At 30.8% G+C, this 18,259-nt stretch overlaps 1 protein-coding gene across 9 annotated transcripts in view; it reads right to left on the reverse strand.

Moving 5' to 3' along the window:
- Window positions 1-382: 382 nt before the first annotated feature.
- Window positions 383-18,259, reverse strand: part of LOC107447796 (uncharacterized) — a 39,749-nt gene continuing 21,872 nt past the window's right edge. For 2 of the 9 annotated variants that reach the window (XR_015429469.1, XR_015429472.1), the window contains exons 8-12: window positions 15,820-15,897; window positions 14,564-14,633; window positions 12,968-13,057; window positions 8,197-8,928; window positions 383-8,000 (exon numbers count right to left, since the gene is read on the reverse strand). Coding sequence is in view for 4 of the 9 variants with exons in the window: in XM_016062814.4 (XP_015918300.1) it covers window positions 8,768-8,928; window positions 12,968-13,057; window positions 14,564-14,633; window positions 15,820-15,897 (399 nt within the window). In the remaining 5 variants the exon portion in view is untranslated. Of the gene's footprint in view, window positions 8,929-9,003; window positions 9,098-12,967; window positions 13,058-14,563; window positions 14,634-15,819; window positions 15,898-18,259 lie in introns of all 9 variants that reach the window. The other 7 variants (XM_016062816.4, XM_071179344.2, XM_016062814.4 and 4 more) reach the window with 5 other exon arrangements.

Here is an 18,259-nt window from a genome sequence, read left to right on the forward strand (position 1 = left end):
AAATACTCTCCCAGTCTAATCAAGCTTCTACTTCCCACCTTTTTTTTTTAAGGGCTCTCAAATAATATTTTATCATCAAAAGTTAGTGAAGCACAAAAAGAGGATGAGTTATTGCAAAAGAAATCTCCATTGGTATTTTTAAGGTTCAGAGAAAATCGAATTCAGGCAAACCATGGAGAAGAAAATAAGATAACTTTCCAGTTACTTTAAAAAACATTTGAAAAAAAACTTTATGATTTACTCTAGGCTTACCTGAACTCTCTCTCTCTACTTTAAATTACTTATATGGGTGAAAGAGAATTTGCCATTCTCCTCCAGTTCAGCGCCCTCTAAAGTATGATGTGTTCGTGTTTCGGATGTATATAAGTAGTTTCAGCCACACTTTTATGTTTTAAGAACCATTTATTAATCCAAAAAAGTCATACAGGTATAATAAAAACATAAATTGCTAAGATCATATGTAAATGAAGTATTGCAAAAAGGCCCATAGAAGAAGAAAATAGCGAGTGACAACTTTGGAAAAAAATATATATATATTCTATATATATATTCTAGATACTTAATACGTTTCAAAATTGTCAAGAAATGAATATTTCTAGAGCAAACAGAACTACAAATAACTATACAATACCTTACTATCATATCATATTGAATGAAGATGAATAAAGTTGCAGAGAGTTGGAAAGATTCAGAAGGAAATTTTAGGTCCAAACTAATGACAGAAAATAAGGTTAGGTCTGAGAAAGAAAATGAGGGGAAGCCTACTTCTAGTTTGGAATATCTACAAACTGTTTCAGGAACTACTAAACAATGCATCCACGCGTAAAAAGAATGAGCACATCTTTTCTTAAGAAACCTGTATTTGTTTAATGTTACATAAGTTACTTTTTGGATGAGGGTCATCTTTAACCACTACCCATAAATGAATTACAATAGTTAAGTACACCTTCGCTTACATGAATTGACCTCCAATGAAATTCGAAACTGTATAAATAAAAACAATCCATAAAAAAATACACTCCATAATTTTTCTTTAGTCATTCAACTTAAGCATTTATTCAAAAATACAAATCATAAAATAAATAAATATAAAATAAAAAAAACTTCAGATCTTTGCACAAACCAGTTTTAAAAGAACATAAAATAAATGCAACCATGACACTTGAGAAAATATATGAAAAAAAAAAAAAACAAGTTATAAATATAACATACTATCAAATAACACTGCCATAATACATAAAAAAAATTTTTAAATTATAATTATATAAAATGCAAATTGGTACAATAGTCTTTGATTTTGGCACAAAAAGTATAATATAAAAATATAATTACAAAATTCGATACGTAAATTTTCTAATAAAATTTATAGATAGAATGCTTTTAAGGTGTGTATACATATCATTAGTCTTTCAGAAAAATGAATGAGTCATCTTACTACAAATGATAAAAATAGATATATTTTTTTGTGTGTAACTCATCTAACGCTGAAAATAGTCATGCCTAGTTAGAAATTTTGACATTGTACCATTTTAGCTACACATTGTCTACACAACACAAAATATGAGATTGGCGAAAGGGCTTTTCATACTTAAATATATTATTTTCGAAACATTGCAGTGAAACACATTTTTAAAAATTTTAATTTGATTTTAAAAATTAAATTTTAATTTAATTTGCAGTGAAACACATTTTAAATTTTTTATCTAAAAATGTCACATTTTACATCACACACCTGTTTTAGTTTAAAAATCTTCTGCGCGATTAAAATACCAGATTTATTGTTTAAAAAAATTGGGGTTTTTTTTTGGCATTTAAGATAATGAAACTGATTCAATTTTAACACGTTTAGATTAAAGTGTGATGCCCGGTAACTGAGTGGTAGCGCTTCCCGCTCACCTGCCACAGGTCCTGGGTGCAATCCTCGGGCTGGGTAAGGTTGACTCAGCCTTTCGTGCCTTCAGTGGGTCGATAAATGAGTACCGAGTATGCTTGGGAACAAAACACTGGGGGTTCCGCGTTCGTCTGACTACCTGACCAGAACATCTGCACCCCAGAGCCCAAGGTCAAGAAAATTGAGATGGGCACAGTAGGTCCTTAGAGTTTTAGATTAGTGTTTCAAAAGCAGCAGGAAACCACACCGATATTCTTAGCATTTCCTTTTGCAAAAAAGAGTTACACAGAACGAACAGGAAATAGGATGATTGAATTTTAAAGCATTATTTAATAGAAGAGATATTTAACACTCTGTCAAGCAATTTTTCGTCTTGTTTTAGGAACAATTACTTTAAGTCCTCAGTCTGAGCCTACAAGCTTTCTTGCATGAAAAAACCTGTTTTCTCCAATGGGGGAAAATAGCAGAGAAATTTCATTCCAAATGAGCCCAATCCACAGAGAGTTAACTGATAATATATATTTCTACAAATCTCTTGACAGTTTATCACTATTTTATCAATACACACAATGATTGCTTTTGTAAATGACACACACACACTCAAAATATGAAGCTATATACAGGGTGAAAAAAATAACGATTGTGCTACTAAACAGGTCAAAACATGTTTTGAAAATCTTTGTTGAAAACAAAGACAAAAATGAAATAGTCACATTCAAATGTATGAGAAGAAAAATACCCTTGAAACTGTATTCATTTGATCACTAGAGGAATCACACTTCATACAGCAATTCAACTGGTTTTATTCCTCATTTAAACGTTATGAATACTATACATTATTTTTGACAATGAATCTAAAACTATATGTTAAGGGTCGTTATAACAGAGTTCCCTATATGCAATGAAACCTCTCATTTTCAGTCTATCTTCTATGAAAAGAAACCACTCTCTTTGCACAGTCATTTATGCCCCGAAAACAGTATTTTCAAACCAGACACATCTTTTTCTAAATTTGAAGGGTATATATTTTAGATTTTCAAATTCATGAATTTTTCACGACTAACGAAGTTACTATTTTCTCCGACTTAAACACAATACATTAAAAAAAGCATTATAATAACATTCATTGAAATGATAGGTATAACCAAAACTGCATCTTCATATTTATAGATTTTAAATTTATTAAACAGAATCAAGAAAGAGTTGAAGCAATAAAACAGCTGAAAAAAATACAAAAGCAAATAATTTTTTGTTTCTTTTTTTCTGCAGAATTATATTCTAAAGATACTTTTCTTGTTTATCGGAAAGGAAAGAAATAGTCCCAATTTTTCTGTTCTCATCCCGGAATAAAAAAATTCGCCAATGACTGACTTGCTTCAGCAAGAATTTTAAATCGATAAAATAAATAATAATAAAAATTCTGAAATCGTAGAAATTGAAAAGACATTTAAGAAATGATATTTTTTCATTCATTTTTGAAAGAACACCATCATTTTTAAGGAACATGATAAAAATATCTTATTTTTTAACAAAATATGACTGTGAGTGGGGATTTTGTTACAAATTCAGAACACTGTGAAATTAGTGGGGGGGGGGGGGGGGGGGTAGGAAATTCCATTTTAAAAATCAGATTTTTGGCGACCTAAATCAATTTTTTTTTTTTTTAAAAAAACAGTTAAAAATCATGACACATTTTGTTCAATACCAAAATTCATGACTTTCCAGGTGCCCAGATACCCTGAATATTATTTCACTTTTAAAAAAAAAAGAAATGCAAGGATCATCCATTTTTTAAAGCATGTCAATTTTTTTTCCTTATCCATCATTCAAATGATTGTTTATCTATTTCCGTACTAAAGAATCATTTATCTTTTCCAAGAAAGAAGATAAAATAATATCTTTTCATGGAGAGTTGAATCATGAGACCCCCTCAAGTTGAAATCATCCTTTTTATTTCTAACCAGTATTCAACACAGCTGAATTAAAAGAATTCATATAAATCAAACAATACTTACTTTCAATGAGGTGTATTCGCCAATGTTTCCTATCAAGCAATGGGGAAGGAATAGAAGCATCCATTCAAATATCTATGAACATAATTAGGAAATATATATTTCAATTTCTCTGTAGCTATGTCTGAAATTATTTTGAAAGAGTACTCGAGATCCTTATTCTTGAGGAAATCTCTTTTTGTTTAAATAATCACTTTGAAAGAAAAAACTGAGGCATATCCCAAATACCAAAAAAGCAGTGTCTGAAAATGGGCCTAACATTTTAAGATTGGCTGCAGATATCATTAAAAACAGAGGAGAAACGAATGAAACTGGGGTGTTAAAAGGGAAACGAGAACCCAATTCGAATATCTATCAATACCCATGTTACAGATTCAGCTGAGAAACTGGGGCTAATAAATGGTTAAAAAAGTTCCCAAAGCATTCTGTCAGATAAGGATGACAAGAAAAATTCTTCTTCTAAATACCATCTCACCCAGATGTTCATCAAAAAATTGCATTCTTTCCTTCAAACCTCTTTCACTAGACGTTATTAAAAACTTCAAAGTGTTTTATAGGCAACTCATTTTCAAGCACTCGACGAGAAGCTTAAAGCTTAGACAAGGCCTCGACCTAAAAATGGACGCCCTACACACTTTTTTGTGGATAATTGCCACCTGAAAGTTTAAAAAAATTAAGAAGCTAAACCATTTTACTGAGGCAGTTTTAAAAAGAGAATACACCAAAAAGCAGATGACATGAATTCTGAATCTTTTGAGTTCACAAATCCGATTCGCTCGAAAATGTTGAAATTCAGAAGAATGATTTAAATACGAACAAAATAGTTGCAAATGACATCGGATACTCAATGGATGCTTTCTGAGAACTTTAAGTGATGCTCAAACTTGTATTGAGGAACTGATATCCATCCAAAAATGATGAGATTGATGAAAAAAATGATTTAAAAATGTACCATGAAGATATGGTTTAATCTGCTTAAAGTATGCTTCGATCAAATCTTTCTTTTTAACAGGATAAATATAAAACAAAGGTCATAATTTCGTTAAGTTGAAATAAATATCATTGTAAATAGTTATTATAGATTATTTCGATAACTTTGCAATTATTATAAACACAATTTATGGCCTTCGTGTACCCTTCCCCTAAATGGACAACTATCGCAAACATTCGGTTCCCGAGAGTGTCCGCTTAATGGAGATTTCACTGCATATATACATATACTCCATAACTCTACATCTAGAGTTTACAAAAAATATATTTAATAGAGAAGTTTTTGTTTTTAAATGTTTATTTTTACAACGATTTTCACTGTGCTTTTATATTCAACAAGAATTTGAAAATTGGGTATAAAGAAAACTATAATGGAGTGCACTGCTCAAAGATAAAATGGCAACAATTTGGATCAGTTGAATTTTAATCCACTACCATCAACAATGAAATTTAATACTGCTTCAACATTTATATAGTATAATGAAAAAGTACAAGTAGTATTAAGTAGGAATTTGGCACATTATAATTAGCACTCATTCATTTGTGCAAAAGAGGAAAATGCAATGGATTCCAACAATAATATTCCAATGCATTCCATAAAATATGTTAAAACCTCATTATTTTACATAGACAAGAAAAATTTTAAATGAATAACTAGTTTTGTTTTTAGTTTTTTATGAAATCACCAACGAAAATTTTTGTAATCCAAAATCATATTGTAAACTCAGTTTGCTTAAAATAAAATGTATTGAAGCAAAGGGCAGTTTTATGCATATTTTGCAATACGTATTTATTAATTTTAGTATGAGGGAACTTTTTGAAACTGTTTCAGTGATTTACTATCTAATACTAAAGCTAACACGCAACACATGAAATTTTTTATAAAACAATACAGAATTAATTACACTCTTTAGTAACTAAGGAATATTAAAATAAAAAAAAGTCATAGCAAATAATTAGGATTATAATGTAATTAAAAATAGAAATTCAACATTGTTTAAATAAGATCGACACAAAAAATTCTAAAAATAGTTATTGATGTATTAGAATGCAAATTAATACTTAAAACATAAGAATTTTTTAACTGCATATATTTGATACTGTATGCGTATGGCGATGTTGTGAATATCTCGCCAATTGTGAGGCCCCGTGCCACACGTGTCTCTCGCCAATTGTTTTGTTTTTGCATGTGTGCTTATTTCTTTGTTGTTGTCTATCTCTCGGATCTCGAGATGTGTGGGTTAGCATTCTTGTGATAATGCAAAACATAAAGTGAAGCTACAGTCCAAGAGTTGCGTCTGAACTTTAAGGGGACACTTCACGATGAAAAACCCAAAAATCGACCAAATTATACTTTTTTCAATTTTTGTTTCAAAAAATAATAGTTATATCTAGCCACAATTTAAAAGAAAAATTTTTCAATTTCAGTCATTTTTTGCAAAGTTATAAGCATTTCAAGATTTGTAAACAAGGTTATGTAAACTGTCTGTTTTTATAGTTAAACTGTTTTTTCTCAATGTTGTTTTTTTACGATAATATTCAAACTTCGAAAAGTTCCTTGCGCATGAGTTTTGAATAAATCTTTATTTTTTTCTCATATATATGATTGGTCTAATGTTCCCTAACCAATGTGATATAAATAAAAGCTGAATACTCACTGAATATTTTTTAAATTACTTTAAAGTATTATTTAAATTTCAATTTATAAAAATTATATAAAGACTATGATATTTTGATTTTTTATTTGTTTAAAATTAAGTGCTAAGTTGTTCAAACATATCCAATTTTATTTATATTTATTCAAACTGTAATATAAATGAGTTTCATACAGCTACGATAAAAACTCATGCGCAGGAAACATTTTGAAATATTGGAACATTTAGTAATTTTACTTGCGGATAAATTATTAAAAAAATTATAACTTTTCAACAAATTAATATTTTTGCTTCAAATTTTGGGAATATCTTTCTAAATGCTTTATTCCCAATCTATGAAATTTTCATTAAAATTGGTTGATATTTAAAAAAAAATCATTTTGAACCTGAAGTGTCCCCTTAAGAAATGAGTTTAAACATATTATTAATTCGAACCAGCGCAAAGATTCTTCAGATACCCTCAAATGAAAACTTCAAAAATTGTTTGTTTGAAAGAGTGAGAAACTCTAAAAAATAAATAAATAAAATTGTCTCATGGAATCAATCATTAAATGACATATAAATGTCAATAATAATCACCACACCACTTGGCAAGTAAGATCATTCTATGGTAAGATAGATTGATCATCAGCAAAAATGAATGTAAATGACAAGAAACAGTTAAAAATAAAACAAAGAAAGAATCAATTCTGTTATAAAGAAAAAAGATTAACTCAAAGTGTGATTATATTATTAGAGGTATAAAATAAATTAAACATATCAACAACATTATTATACAGGGTGCTAAGTCTGAAGAAAATATATACGAAAATTAAGGAAATTTTTTTTTTTCCAAAACGATATTTGAATACATCAAAACATTTTTTTTTTAAAGGAAAGGCAAAATATATGATAATATTGGGAAAAACTTTTTTTTACAGCCTCCAATGACATGTGTATAAAATGTAAAATTTCTGCACTAATATATCAAAAACAGTAAATATATACTTAAATGTTTTTCCTTTTTGCACACAACTAATTTAACGAATGATACTTTTTTGAGTAAATTTAAAAGAATAAATAAATCTTAAATAGAACTCCAATGAAAGCTACATTTTTCTTGGAGGAAATTAGTCAAAAACCTTTAAAAATATATGAGGAAGCATTTTAATACATTAATTTCACCCAACAGATTATAAAATAAATAAATAAGATCAAAAATAAATAAAACGAGATTAATGAAAGTATTCACTTCAAAAATAACATAGTAAATTAAAACCGCCATTGATAATAAGGTACCCCAATCTTATTTGATGATTTAAAATACACCCATTAAAATATTTATTTTACAAATTTAATAAAGACCCATTAAAAAAGAAGATTAGTTTTTCTAATCAGGGTTGTCACTCAGTGTTTTTCCTGTACGTATTATACACACTGTATAAAGTGGAAACACAGCTATATAAAAACAAACTAAGGTAAACAACGTTAAGGAGCACAAAAATATTATTAAATGCAGACAGCTGTTTCGGATGCTCAAAGGGCAACCTTCATCAATGCAACAGTTGCACTGATGAAGGTTGCCCTTTGAGCATCCGAAACAGCTGTCTGCATTTAATAATATTTTTGTGCTCTTTAACGTTGTTTACCTCAGTTTGTATTTTAGCACAAAGGTTGCCCACTTGTGTATTTACAGCTATATAAAGCTAACTAGACTAATTTTAATTGAGATAGAAAAAAATATGCTTAGATAGAAAAAAAAGGGGACATACTTAAATAATGCTATAGTAAATGAAATAGTTTAGTTTAGCTGAAATATCATTCTTAAATATCTCATAGATTACGCTTTGAGTGGTCACCACTTTTTTAAAAGAGGAAAATAAGAATTTCCAGTTTATAAGCACAAAAAAAAAATTCTTTGGATTTTTCCTGTTATTTCAGGTGATTTTTAAACTCAATCTATTTTCCCTGTTTCTTCACAGATTGAATAGAATGATTCAACATAGTTTCTTTTCCAATACTCATGCATAACAATTTCTCACAGAATTTGAATGAAAACTTTAAATCAACTATACAAAAACAAAAGCTGCAATCATTTTGAAGGGGGGTGGGAATTGACACCATTTGAGTAGGAAGAGATAACAACAGATCAAATTCCTTAAAACATAAAACGTTCTACGACAATTTCTTTAGAATTCAAATGACAACAAACTGTGGCATACTCCTTGACTCAAAATGAACTAAAATCTGTAGATGTCTTTATACGTGTATTCCATCTCTTTAGTTTTGTTTGTGCATTTCAGACGAAAGCATTGCTTCAAAAATCCAAAACACGACGGCTTATCGCTCTCGGGCTTCTTCTTGGAGGGTCTGTCGAGCCATATCTTTAAAGTTTCCATGGCTGTTAAAAAAAGAAAAATGTTACCCAAAACAAAAAGAAATCGAAAGGAATGTAGAATAAAATGAGCCAAATAACCTTTTAACGCCCTTTGGTACCGATTAAAATACAACTGCTGACCTGCTATATGCAAATAAACTATTTGAATCTCGTGATACTAAATCATAGAAAGCTGAAAATAAATGTGAAATAAATAAATATAAAATTACAGATGCAAAATAAATTATATAAGTAATAATAAATAAAGCATAATTGGAGTAACATGCAATAAAAATACCTACAGCATGCAATAATCAATGTATAATATGCAAGCATAAACAAACATAAGTGTGGTCAAAAAATATATAAATGATGCTACAGGAAGTTGGTTCAAAGCAAGCATTGCTGCTCAAAAAAGTACTCAAAGTGATACTGTGGGTAGTATAAGTTAGGGGTGCACAACCGTTTTGAGTGAAGGGTCACATGCACAGCAGGTAGATTAACAACGGGCCGCACGCATCATGTTAGCGACAAATATGATCAATTTTATATAAACATTTCTAAGCATTAAATATTTTTATCTTTAAAATTAATAAAATATTTGTTGAAAATTAAATCCTTTTAATTATTTTTCTATTTTTTACAATAATTAATTTATCAAATATATATATACGACGGTTGTTTTTAAAGTAAAGGCAGTTTGAAAATAAAAACCAATGAAAGAAAATTTTCAAGAAGCAAATTTATTTTCAGATTCTACATATGTTTCTCTCTTTTTTAGCACAGTTGCCAAGTTTGTTAAAACACTTACCATACCTTACTAGTAGATTTAGAATACCCTATTCATACAAACTTGCCCCCTGCTCTGTTAACCAAGTGGTCAAGGCCGTTTTCACATACCGCCATCTTTGTAGTGTTGGCCACCAAAATGATGATTGAAATATTGGAAAAGATGAAAATCACTCAGAGCAATGTCTGAACTGTAGGGGTGGTCCAAAACTTCCAAGCCAAAAGAGTCCAATAGAGCTGGGATCTGAACTGCGGAGAGAGTCATTGTCGTACAGTAGCAAAATTCCCGGTCAGCACGGCAGGGAATTTTGCTATCTCACAAATCTACCAGCAAATGAATGCAGCAGACATTTTTTTTGCAGACTAAAAACTTATCACTGTCCATACCTCGTGCATGGCAGGCGATTTGTAAAATTTGAACATTTTAAGACACAGAATTGACAGTTTATCCACTAAACTGCCATCGAGCACAGTGGTTCCCAAGGAATGCCAGGACACGCCACGAGTACTAGTTGTGATGCAAGCGTCACCTATTAGAGTACACGACAAAACGGCCCTCACTTAAAAAACAACACTCATATATAAATTGTGGAGGAGACATATATTCTAACGAAAAAGAAGCTTACAGAATGAAAATGCAAAAAATATACACATCTTATAGAGTAATATAAATTTGAATTAAATATTTTATTCGAAGAAAATTTCTTATGTTTAAACAAAAACCAAATGAACATCAACAGCTCGTGCACCCTTAATTATAAGTAGAGAGATTATTTAAATTTCTGATATTTTTTAACCATTGAGTGCCATAATGTCTCAGTCATATCTTCTCAGAAATTGCTTTTGTTGAGGAGAAATACAACCACCATTATTCTACAATTCAAATTACTATGCACACAATTATTTCTGAAAGCATAAGAATTTTTTGTTTAAATTTAAAATTAAAATTTTACTAAATACAGTACAGAACCCGTTATCCGAAAATCAGAAAACCGGAAAACCAAAAAACCGGAACGAAATTCGATAAATTTTCTCGCCATTCTTAAAAAAAAAAAAATTTCCTCATAAGATTTTACGATTTTCCTTTCTTTTTTTAAAGATGTTTACCTTACCATCATTTTGGAAACAATCATTAGTGCATTACTTAATCGTTTTTTCTTACTTTTAAGATTATTTCAAATTTTTTTTCTTCTTTTTTTTTAGTTGGGTTTAACACTAAAAAAACGGCTTTTTGTAGGGATTCAGAAAACCGGAAAAATCAGTTATCCGGAATAGCGATGGTCTCGACCGTTCCGGATAATCGGTTCCCTACTGTATATTGATATTTTTACACTTATTTTTGCAAATATATATAACTCATATACTTAGGAAACAAGCTGTTGTTCGCTACTGCTTGCAAACACTAAAACATGATTTATATAGGCAACCCTCCAAAGTGCTATTCAAAGAAGGCTTGCTACACTACACCCTTTACTAATGTTCTTTCTGGGTATAAAAGAATTCGTTCATTTAAAATCCAGATAGCGTCGTTGTGTTTTTGGTTTTATACAATTCCACGTGTATCAAGCTTTTCAATATTTTTACTTAAGTTTTACAAATTTTTAAATCTTCAATACAAAAACTAGTTCAGTGTTACTTCTTAGTTGAACGCATTGCTGTCAACTTTTATTCTTTTTTACGAGGATTTTTTTAGAGGTACACATTTCGATGGCTTCTTAAGTTTGTATTTTAAAAAATATCTGAATAAAAAACCACAGTGACATGTACGAGGGTTGTCCATAAAATAAGGTTCCCAACGAATTTTCACAATGAAAAACATGTTTATTGGCATTGAATAATACATGTTTGGAAAGCTTAGACTTCCCTCTTTTTTTCGGCATAATCGCCGTTTAGATCAATGCATTTTTACATGCGGTGTACCATCTTTTTTATGCCTGAGTCGTAGAACTCTGCCGTCGGTCCCCGAAGATAGCTTAAAACAGACAGAATTTGCTTAAACTTCTTTGGCGAGCCTGGATGCTTCCACTAACGGGATTGTTCTTTTGTTTCCGATGTCATGTAGTGGACCCAGGTCTCGTCCCCAGTGACAACAGAGTCCAAAAATTCCTTGCCATCGGTTTCATAGGCATGAAGAAATTCGCAGGCGGCTTCCACACGTTGCCGTTTGTTGTCATAGTCATTCGTCAGCATTTTCAAGACCCACCTTGCCCAAACCTTGGCATATCCTAAGCGGTCTCTCAAAATGTTGTGAATGCAGGACTTAGTGACAACAGGGATCATCTCGCTGAGGTCCCGAACCGTCACCCTTCAATCTTTCAGCATTGCTTCTTCCTCTTTCGAAATCGCTTCGTCTGAAAACGATGGCCGGCCAGAACGTTGTTTGTCATGGACGTCTGTAAGTCCGTCTTTGAATTCTCTGCACTATTTGCGCACATGTTGCTCACTCATACACTCTTCCCCGTACGCCTCACAGAGATGGGAATGAATGTCCACCAGAGGAACGTTTCTTGCACTAAAAAACAAATCACAGAGTGTAATTCGCACCTGGCGTGAGAAACAAATGGAAGCTCCATCTTTCACGACTACCAAGAAAAGAATTAACGTTGTAGATACCTCGCCGGAGCGGGAACTGGGGGAAAGGGAGCCAAGTTACACGCCAGTCTCAACAAATCCCGCTTAACAGCGTTCCTAGCGTCTGCAGCTCCTTGGGAACCTTATTTTATATACAACCCTCGTATAATTAATAGAAATATATAACAACTTTGAATAAGATAATGTGGCATAGTTTAATGCTGATTCATTAAAAAAAATGGCTAAGTACCAAAATGCTTTTACTTTACTTTTTTACTACCACTGTGGAAAATCTTTAGATGGTAGTATTTTAAGTACTAAATTCAATAAAAAAAATAGATAGCATTGTTCGTCTAAGCTAATTAATGACAAAAATTGAAAAAAATAATAAATTATATAAAAAGAGAAGCCAATTTAAGATATTTTTCTCAACTAAAATTGTACCTACTAAAGTTGCTCATACAAAAAAAAAAAAAAAAACATTTACTTAGCATAATAACTAAAACTTAACTAATATCAATTAAAAATCCAAATTTAAATAAAGAATGTGTAAGTTAAATGAATCAGTTCACTGATGCATACTGTAAAAAATTTATTATATATTTCCCCCCCGCATAAATCAAAAATAATAATAAAAGTATAATTTAATGAGCATGGAAATAGCGATGATCCGAAATAACAGTTTTAAAGAAGAAATACTTACATGAGGTGTTTAATCCATAACCGAATGTTCGACAGGTTTGTATCATCAACACTGTCAAAAGAAATTTGCAGAGTACAATGATAACTGCACCTACAAATATTTCAGACATACTTTAATCAATTTGACCCACCATTATCAATAATTATAATTTTTTTTTCTACCTTCTTTTTTTTTGAATATGTAAAATAATTTTAACTCAAGTTGCTCCTAAAAACACTAAAATATATGTCTTTTGTATGCTTAATGATACAGATTCATGGAATATTTGAAGCATGTATTTATTTTATGTTATAACCATCGTCGACCCAGCTTTTGGGTCGACAACAACTCGTGTTCAACTCTGTAATCTTGAACCCAAACCAGAAGAACTATTGGATCAAGTGTTGGAAGAAATTTGCCTTTGTAGAAGACTTTTTGATGGACCTAACCAACATTTTCGTTACATGGAGAGGAAAGCCATGAAAACCTGACGGCAAGGGAGCCCACTATTCGTCTACCACCAAGATATTTTACGTCAGCAACGTGTTCGATGTGGAATTTGAATCCACCAGCCATGGCTGAGACTTGAATTATGTTTCTTCTCATTAGAAAGCAAACGCTCTACCTCCTGAAGCACAGATTATAACAATAATAATCTTTTTGCAAACTCCCATTTTCACAAGTATCTACATAACTTTCCTGCCTGTCTAATCGCTTACACCTCTGGTGGGCCAGCTGGGGAGGTCCCACCTTCAATCCCGGAAGCCGATAAAATGACTGGCATGTATACCCAGCAAAGGGCACGGTAAACCTGCAGTGGCTGAAAGTCTTCTCGTCGGTTGGAGAGATGGGTACCAGCTGTCTATGTCATATGGCTGGGGTAAAAATGATGTGCAATCCTGCCATAGTCGTTAAAAGATATAACCCAATAAACCGGGGGTACATAAATTTCGGTTAAGGTGATTTTCACAACTGAATAATTGCTGACATCACAGTAAATCCGATTTAAGCGATTATACTGAGCAATTTCATTGCAAGGTGTATCACGCAAATTTTCCCGTATAAAGTTCATAGAGTTAAATAGTTTATCTTTTATAGTCATCTGCACTATTGTTATAGTGATTGTCGACATACAATATGGAAAACTGGAAAGCAGCCAACAAAGGCAAATCGAAAAACCTCGATCCAATACGGGGAAAAAAAATTCACATTAAAGCTTGGCGGCAAAATGAATAGGGCACATCTTCTGACAGGCAATTGACTGGTTTGTTTTTATGAATTGCTAGTTTATCAGTACATGTCATAGAATTTTGTTAGTTAAACAATTATTTTTGGAGAAATGTTTGGTGTGAATATTTTCTCTTATTTAACAGTTTATAATAGCAATTCTGTACAGTATCTAAAAGCAAAATCAAAAATTAAGGAGCATTTTTTTCTTTCTATAAGTTTTCAGAAGAGAAACTTGAAATATTAATCTAGACAAGAAGTCAAGTGTATTTAAAGATGATAATTGACGCTGAATTAAAAGCATTTCTACATTTTCAGTCCTCAAAATATGCATAGATAGGATTAAAAATGAACAGCAATAAGTGTTTAATGAAATGCTAACACACATACATATAAATTGAGCTTGTAGATAGAAAACTTGATTTTCATCAGACATCTTACGAGTTTTTGACATGTAAACCTGCAAAAATGATAAAAAAAAGAATATCACAAAAATGTAGTTTGATGAAGATATTAAAGAAAGAAAAAAGAGCCCTGATTTGATAACTTCAAAATCTGGGTCCTAACACAGCCCTTAAAAATGCAAGAAAATATCCTAGTATTTACTAAAAATTATAAACTAAAAAAAATGATTTCTCATTTCAAATTACTTCCATTCATGTGAAAATATATTTATATTTTTCCAATGCCCTCCTGGGGGTGAGGGGAGGGCATTCAAGACAGTCAGAGTTTGCTCATTGTTTTAAACAATTTTGAAGTTTTATTATGATTTTTAAGAAATTTCCTAAAATTTCATGACAATTCCTGATTTTCCTGTATTTCTTGCATTATTAAAGAATCAAAAACTTATAAAGCAGAGAAATATAACAAAGAATTTGTTGACAAACCCTAAACACGGAAGAGAAAAAACCCTCACTTTACCACTGATGTTATCATCAAATTTTTGTAGCTGATGTCATAATAATTGTTACAAAGCCTAATTTTTTGGAAAAAATAACAATCTTTACAGGTACTTGAAACATTAATTTATTAATTTTCCACGACTTTTTGTGTACTTTAGTTTATTTCTCAAACCAATTGATAAAATTCCCCGATTTTTCCTGTTCTATGGTCACCTTTCAATGAAATGCAAAATTTTCAAACTGTTCAAGGAAGCTTTCTTTTGTGAAAAACACAATGTTTTCCATGGAGGCAATAAAAAGTTTATTGTCTTGTCCTCGAGTGGAAATTTGTAAAGTAGCTACATGGAAACAATACTAAGGATTAGTTTGATGTTGAAATATAAGCTTCAGAAAAACGGAGGCTTAGCAATAATAATCATATCAATACCAATCAAGCTTATCAATATAAATTAATGCCAAAAAGCTTTCCTACATCTTTTTTCTACATTTATGTTAAGAAACTTTTTATCTTACATTTTGAATGTTTACTGCGAGTCAATTAAAAGAAAGAACAAACAAATAAAAAGAAAAAAAAGTCAAGAAAAAGGTCTATGTTTTGCACCTTAACAACAAGAAACATAACACTTAAAAATAACAGTACTAATATGTATGGAAAACTAGAATGCTAATAGTTTAAACAATGGAGCATCATTTTTTTTAAATTGAAAGGAGAAATGTTCCTTTAAATGAATAAATTTTAATTACCTGGTAGATCAATAAGCAAGGATAAGTGATACACAACACAATGAATCCAGATGCTAAATATTTATCTTCCTTGCAAACCTACACAATTTAAGAAATAAAATTTTTATAACTCAATTTATATCACACTCTATGTGCATTTAACCCCATAAAGTTCTACATATTTGAATAAAAAGAATATTCAAATTGAAAAAAAAAGTGCTATTTTAAAATAAAACAACTAATATTTTGCATAAGAACTTTTAATTCAGAACTAGCTTTACTTATTTTTAAAAATATTAACTTTTCCTTTTACACTATTTTTTTTTTTTTTTTTTTTCAAAACACAACTTATTTTCTCTTAAATTCTGATTCAAAAGCAGCAAACATTTTTACTTGAAGACATCTAACCCATTTATTTATTATTATTACTTACTTATTTATTTATTGTAGAAAAAAGCTAATAACTAGTCAAAAGAACAAACCTATCTGTTTTCAAATAATTTTGAATGCCAGCTAGCTTTATTACAAAATGCTATTTTTAAATAAGTAATAGTTAAACTGAATAATTTAAAATTTATGTCCAATATGAAATATACTTAGAACTTAATTTGAGGAATCCTTAGAAGAAAAAAAAGTTGAAAATCATTCAATAAAAATGAGATAGTAATTAGATTTAATCATAAATTTTTCCAGAGAAATGCATAATGGAATGAATTATTTGAAATTTTTTTTATTAGTTTGTTACATGATGGGGGATGGTCCAGTTCTAGTGTATAGTGGAGGTAGCACCTCCACTATATAGCATGTTTTTGGGCAAATACATTTTCGTTGGCTACGAAGGAGGGATATTTATCCCGGGAAAGTAAATAAAATAATTTATGCAAAATTGATTTATTAGCTTTGTAAATCTTATTGTTAAGAAGATGGTCCTCATTTTTAAATCATCCGTAGCCTTGTAATTTTGAACCAATCTAGAAGACAAGGAAACTCCTAGATCAGTACCCCCAGAGGTATGATTTGTTATGGGAATATGGAGGACTTAGTGATCCATCAGATTAAGCGTGCATCAGTCACCATTTACTACAGGGGTAGTCTTCAGCTGGCAGATATCAAGCACGGGCCCAGTGCCCTGCTGACCAGGCTATCCCGGCCTTAAAGAAGACAATTTAAAAAAAAGCCCACCCATTTAATTTTCAACCAGAATATTAAAAAGGCTCTTAAAACGTAACTGTATAAAATCCATCAGCCTTATTTAACAGCTACTTCTGGCAAGATATGTCTGCTCTTGACGAAAAAGTATGCATTGTATTAAATTAGAGCTATTATTGATTTAGAAAGGCGTATCCTGGCCCCAGCATCGTGAAGTAAATGTGTCATTGTGAATTATCTGTAACAAAATAAATATATTTTTTACTTCATTGAGATCTTCAATGCATTTAGTTTATAACATAAATTTTAGTTTTGGTAGAGAAACTCTCATATATTTGCTTCATATTATTAAGAGAAAGTTTTATTGAAATTAAAAAGAATAAATTGGAATTAAAATTGTTACTTCTCTCACATTTATAAGAAATAGAAAACACCTTCTTGATAAACTTATTAAAATGAATTAAATACTACTTCATTCCCATCAATATGGTTCACTTATTCATTTATAAATGTAAATAGCTTTTGATCATTTTAACCAAACATGAATAAATATACGATTCACTCCATGTGAAAAATCTTTCATTCTTAGATATTTCAATTTAATTTTTCATACATTAAATTTCAAATATTTCATTTATCTAATGATAAGAGAAAAACATTCATCTTAACGTATCAAAGCATCTACAAATTCATTCAAAATACGTTTGAAATGAACGCCCAGCAAGGTAAGTTTTGATAGTGGTTCCAAGATGTAATGCCACATCGATACAGTCCCTTAAACAGATGATTTCTTTCTCCTCTTTCTTTGTGCAAATATGGCGTAGGTCATTATTTGTGAATTTGTTCTTTAACTAAGTTTTAGAGTACATAAAGAGCATGAAGGTATAACTTTTCTAAAAGCTTACCAAAACAATTGTACGATGAAAATTAACTTAATTTAGAAATTGTTTTTCAATTGCAACCATGTTTCTATAACCGAGAGAAAGTTAGGAGACATCCCGTATATAGAATGTTCAATACAAGAGGAAAGCAACATACACTATCTGGTCAAAAGCATCCGAACAACCGGTTGTTATGGCGGTGGTAGCATAAAGGTGTGGGTCCGTTAGTTCGTGCGGTTGGAACTCTGAGATGTACGTGAACCATGTTGCACTCCCAACTCTATATCAATATTTTGTCCCATTTCTCTGCCATTCACACAATGAGGCTTGCACAGACGTGGTTTGACGAAATAAGTGTTCTAAAACAGTGTTCCTCGCGGACCAAATTGTACCGGGCCACCCATTTCATTGAAACTGAATTTAAATTCCTA

The sequence above is a fragment of the Parasteatoda tepidariorum genome, chromosome 1 (assembly GCF_982258835.1).
Source record: "Parasteatoda tepidariorum strain Cologne lab strain chromosome 1, Ptep-v5.0, whole genome shotgun sequence".
NCBI classification, from domain to species: domain Eukaryota; kingdom Metazoa; phylum Arthropoda; class Arachnida; order Araneae; family Theridiidae; genus Parasteatoda; species Parasteatoda tepidariorum.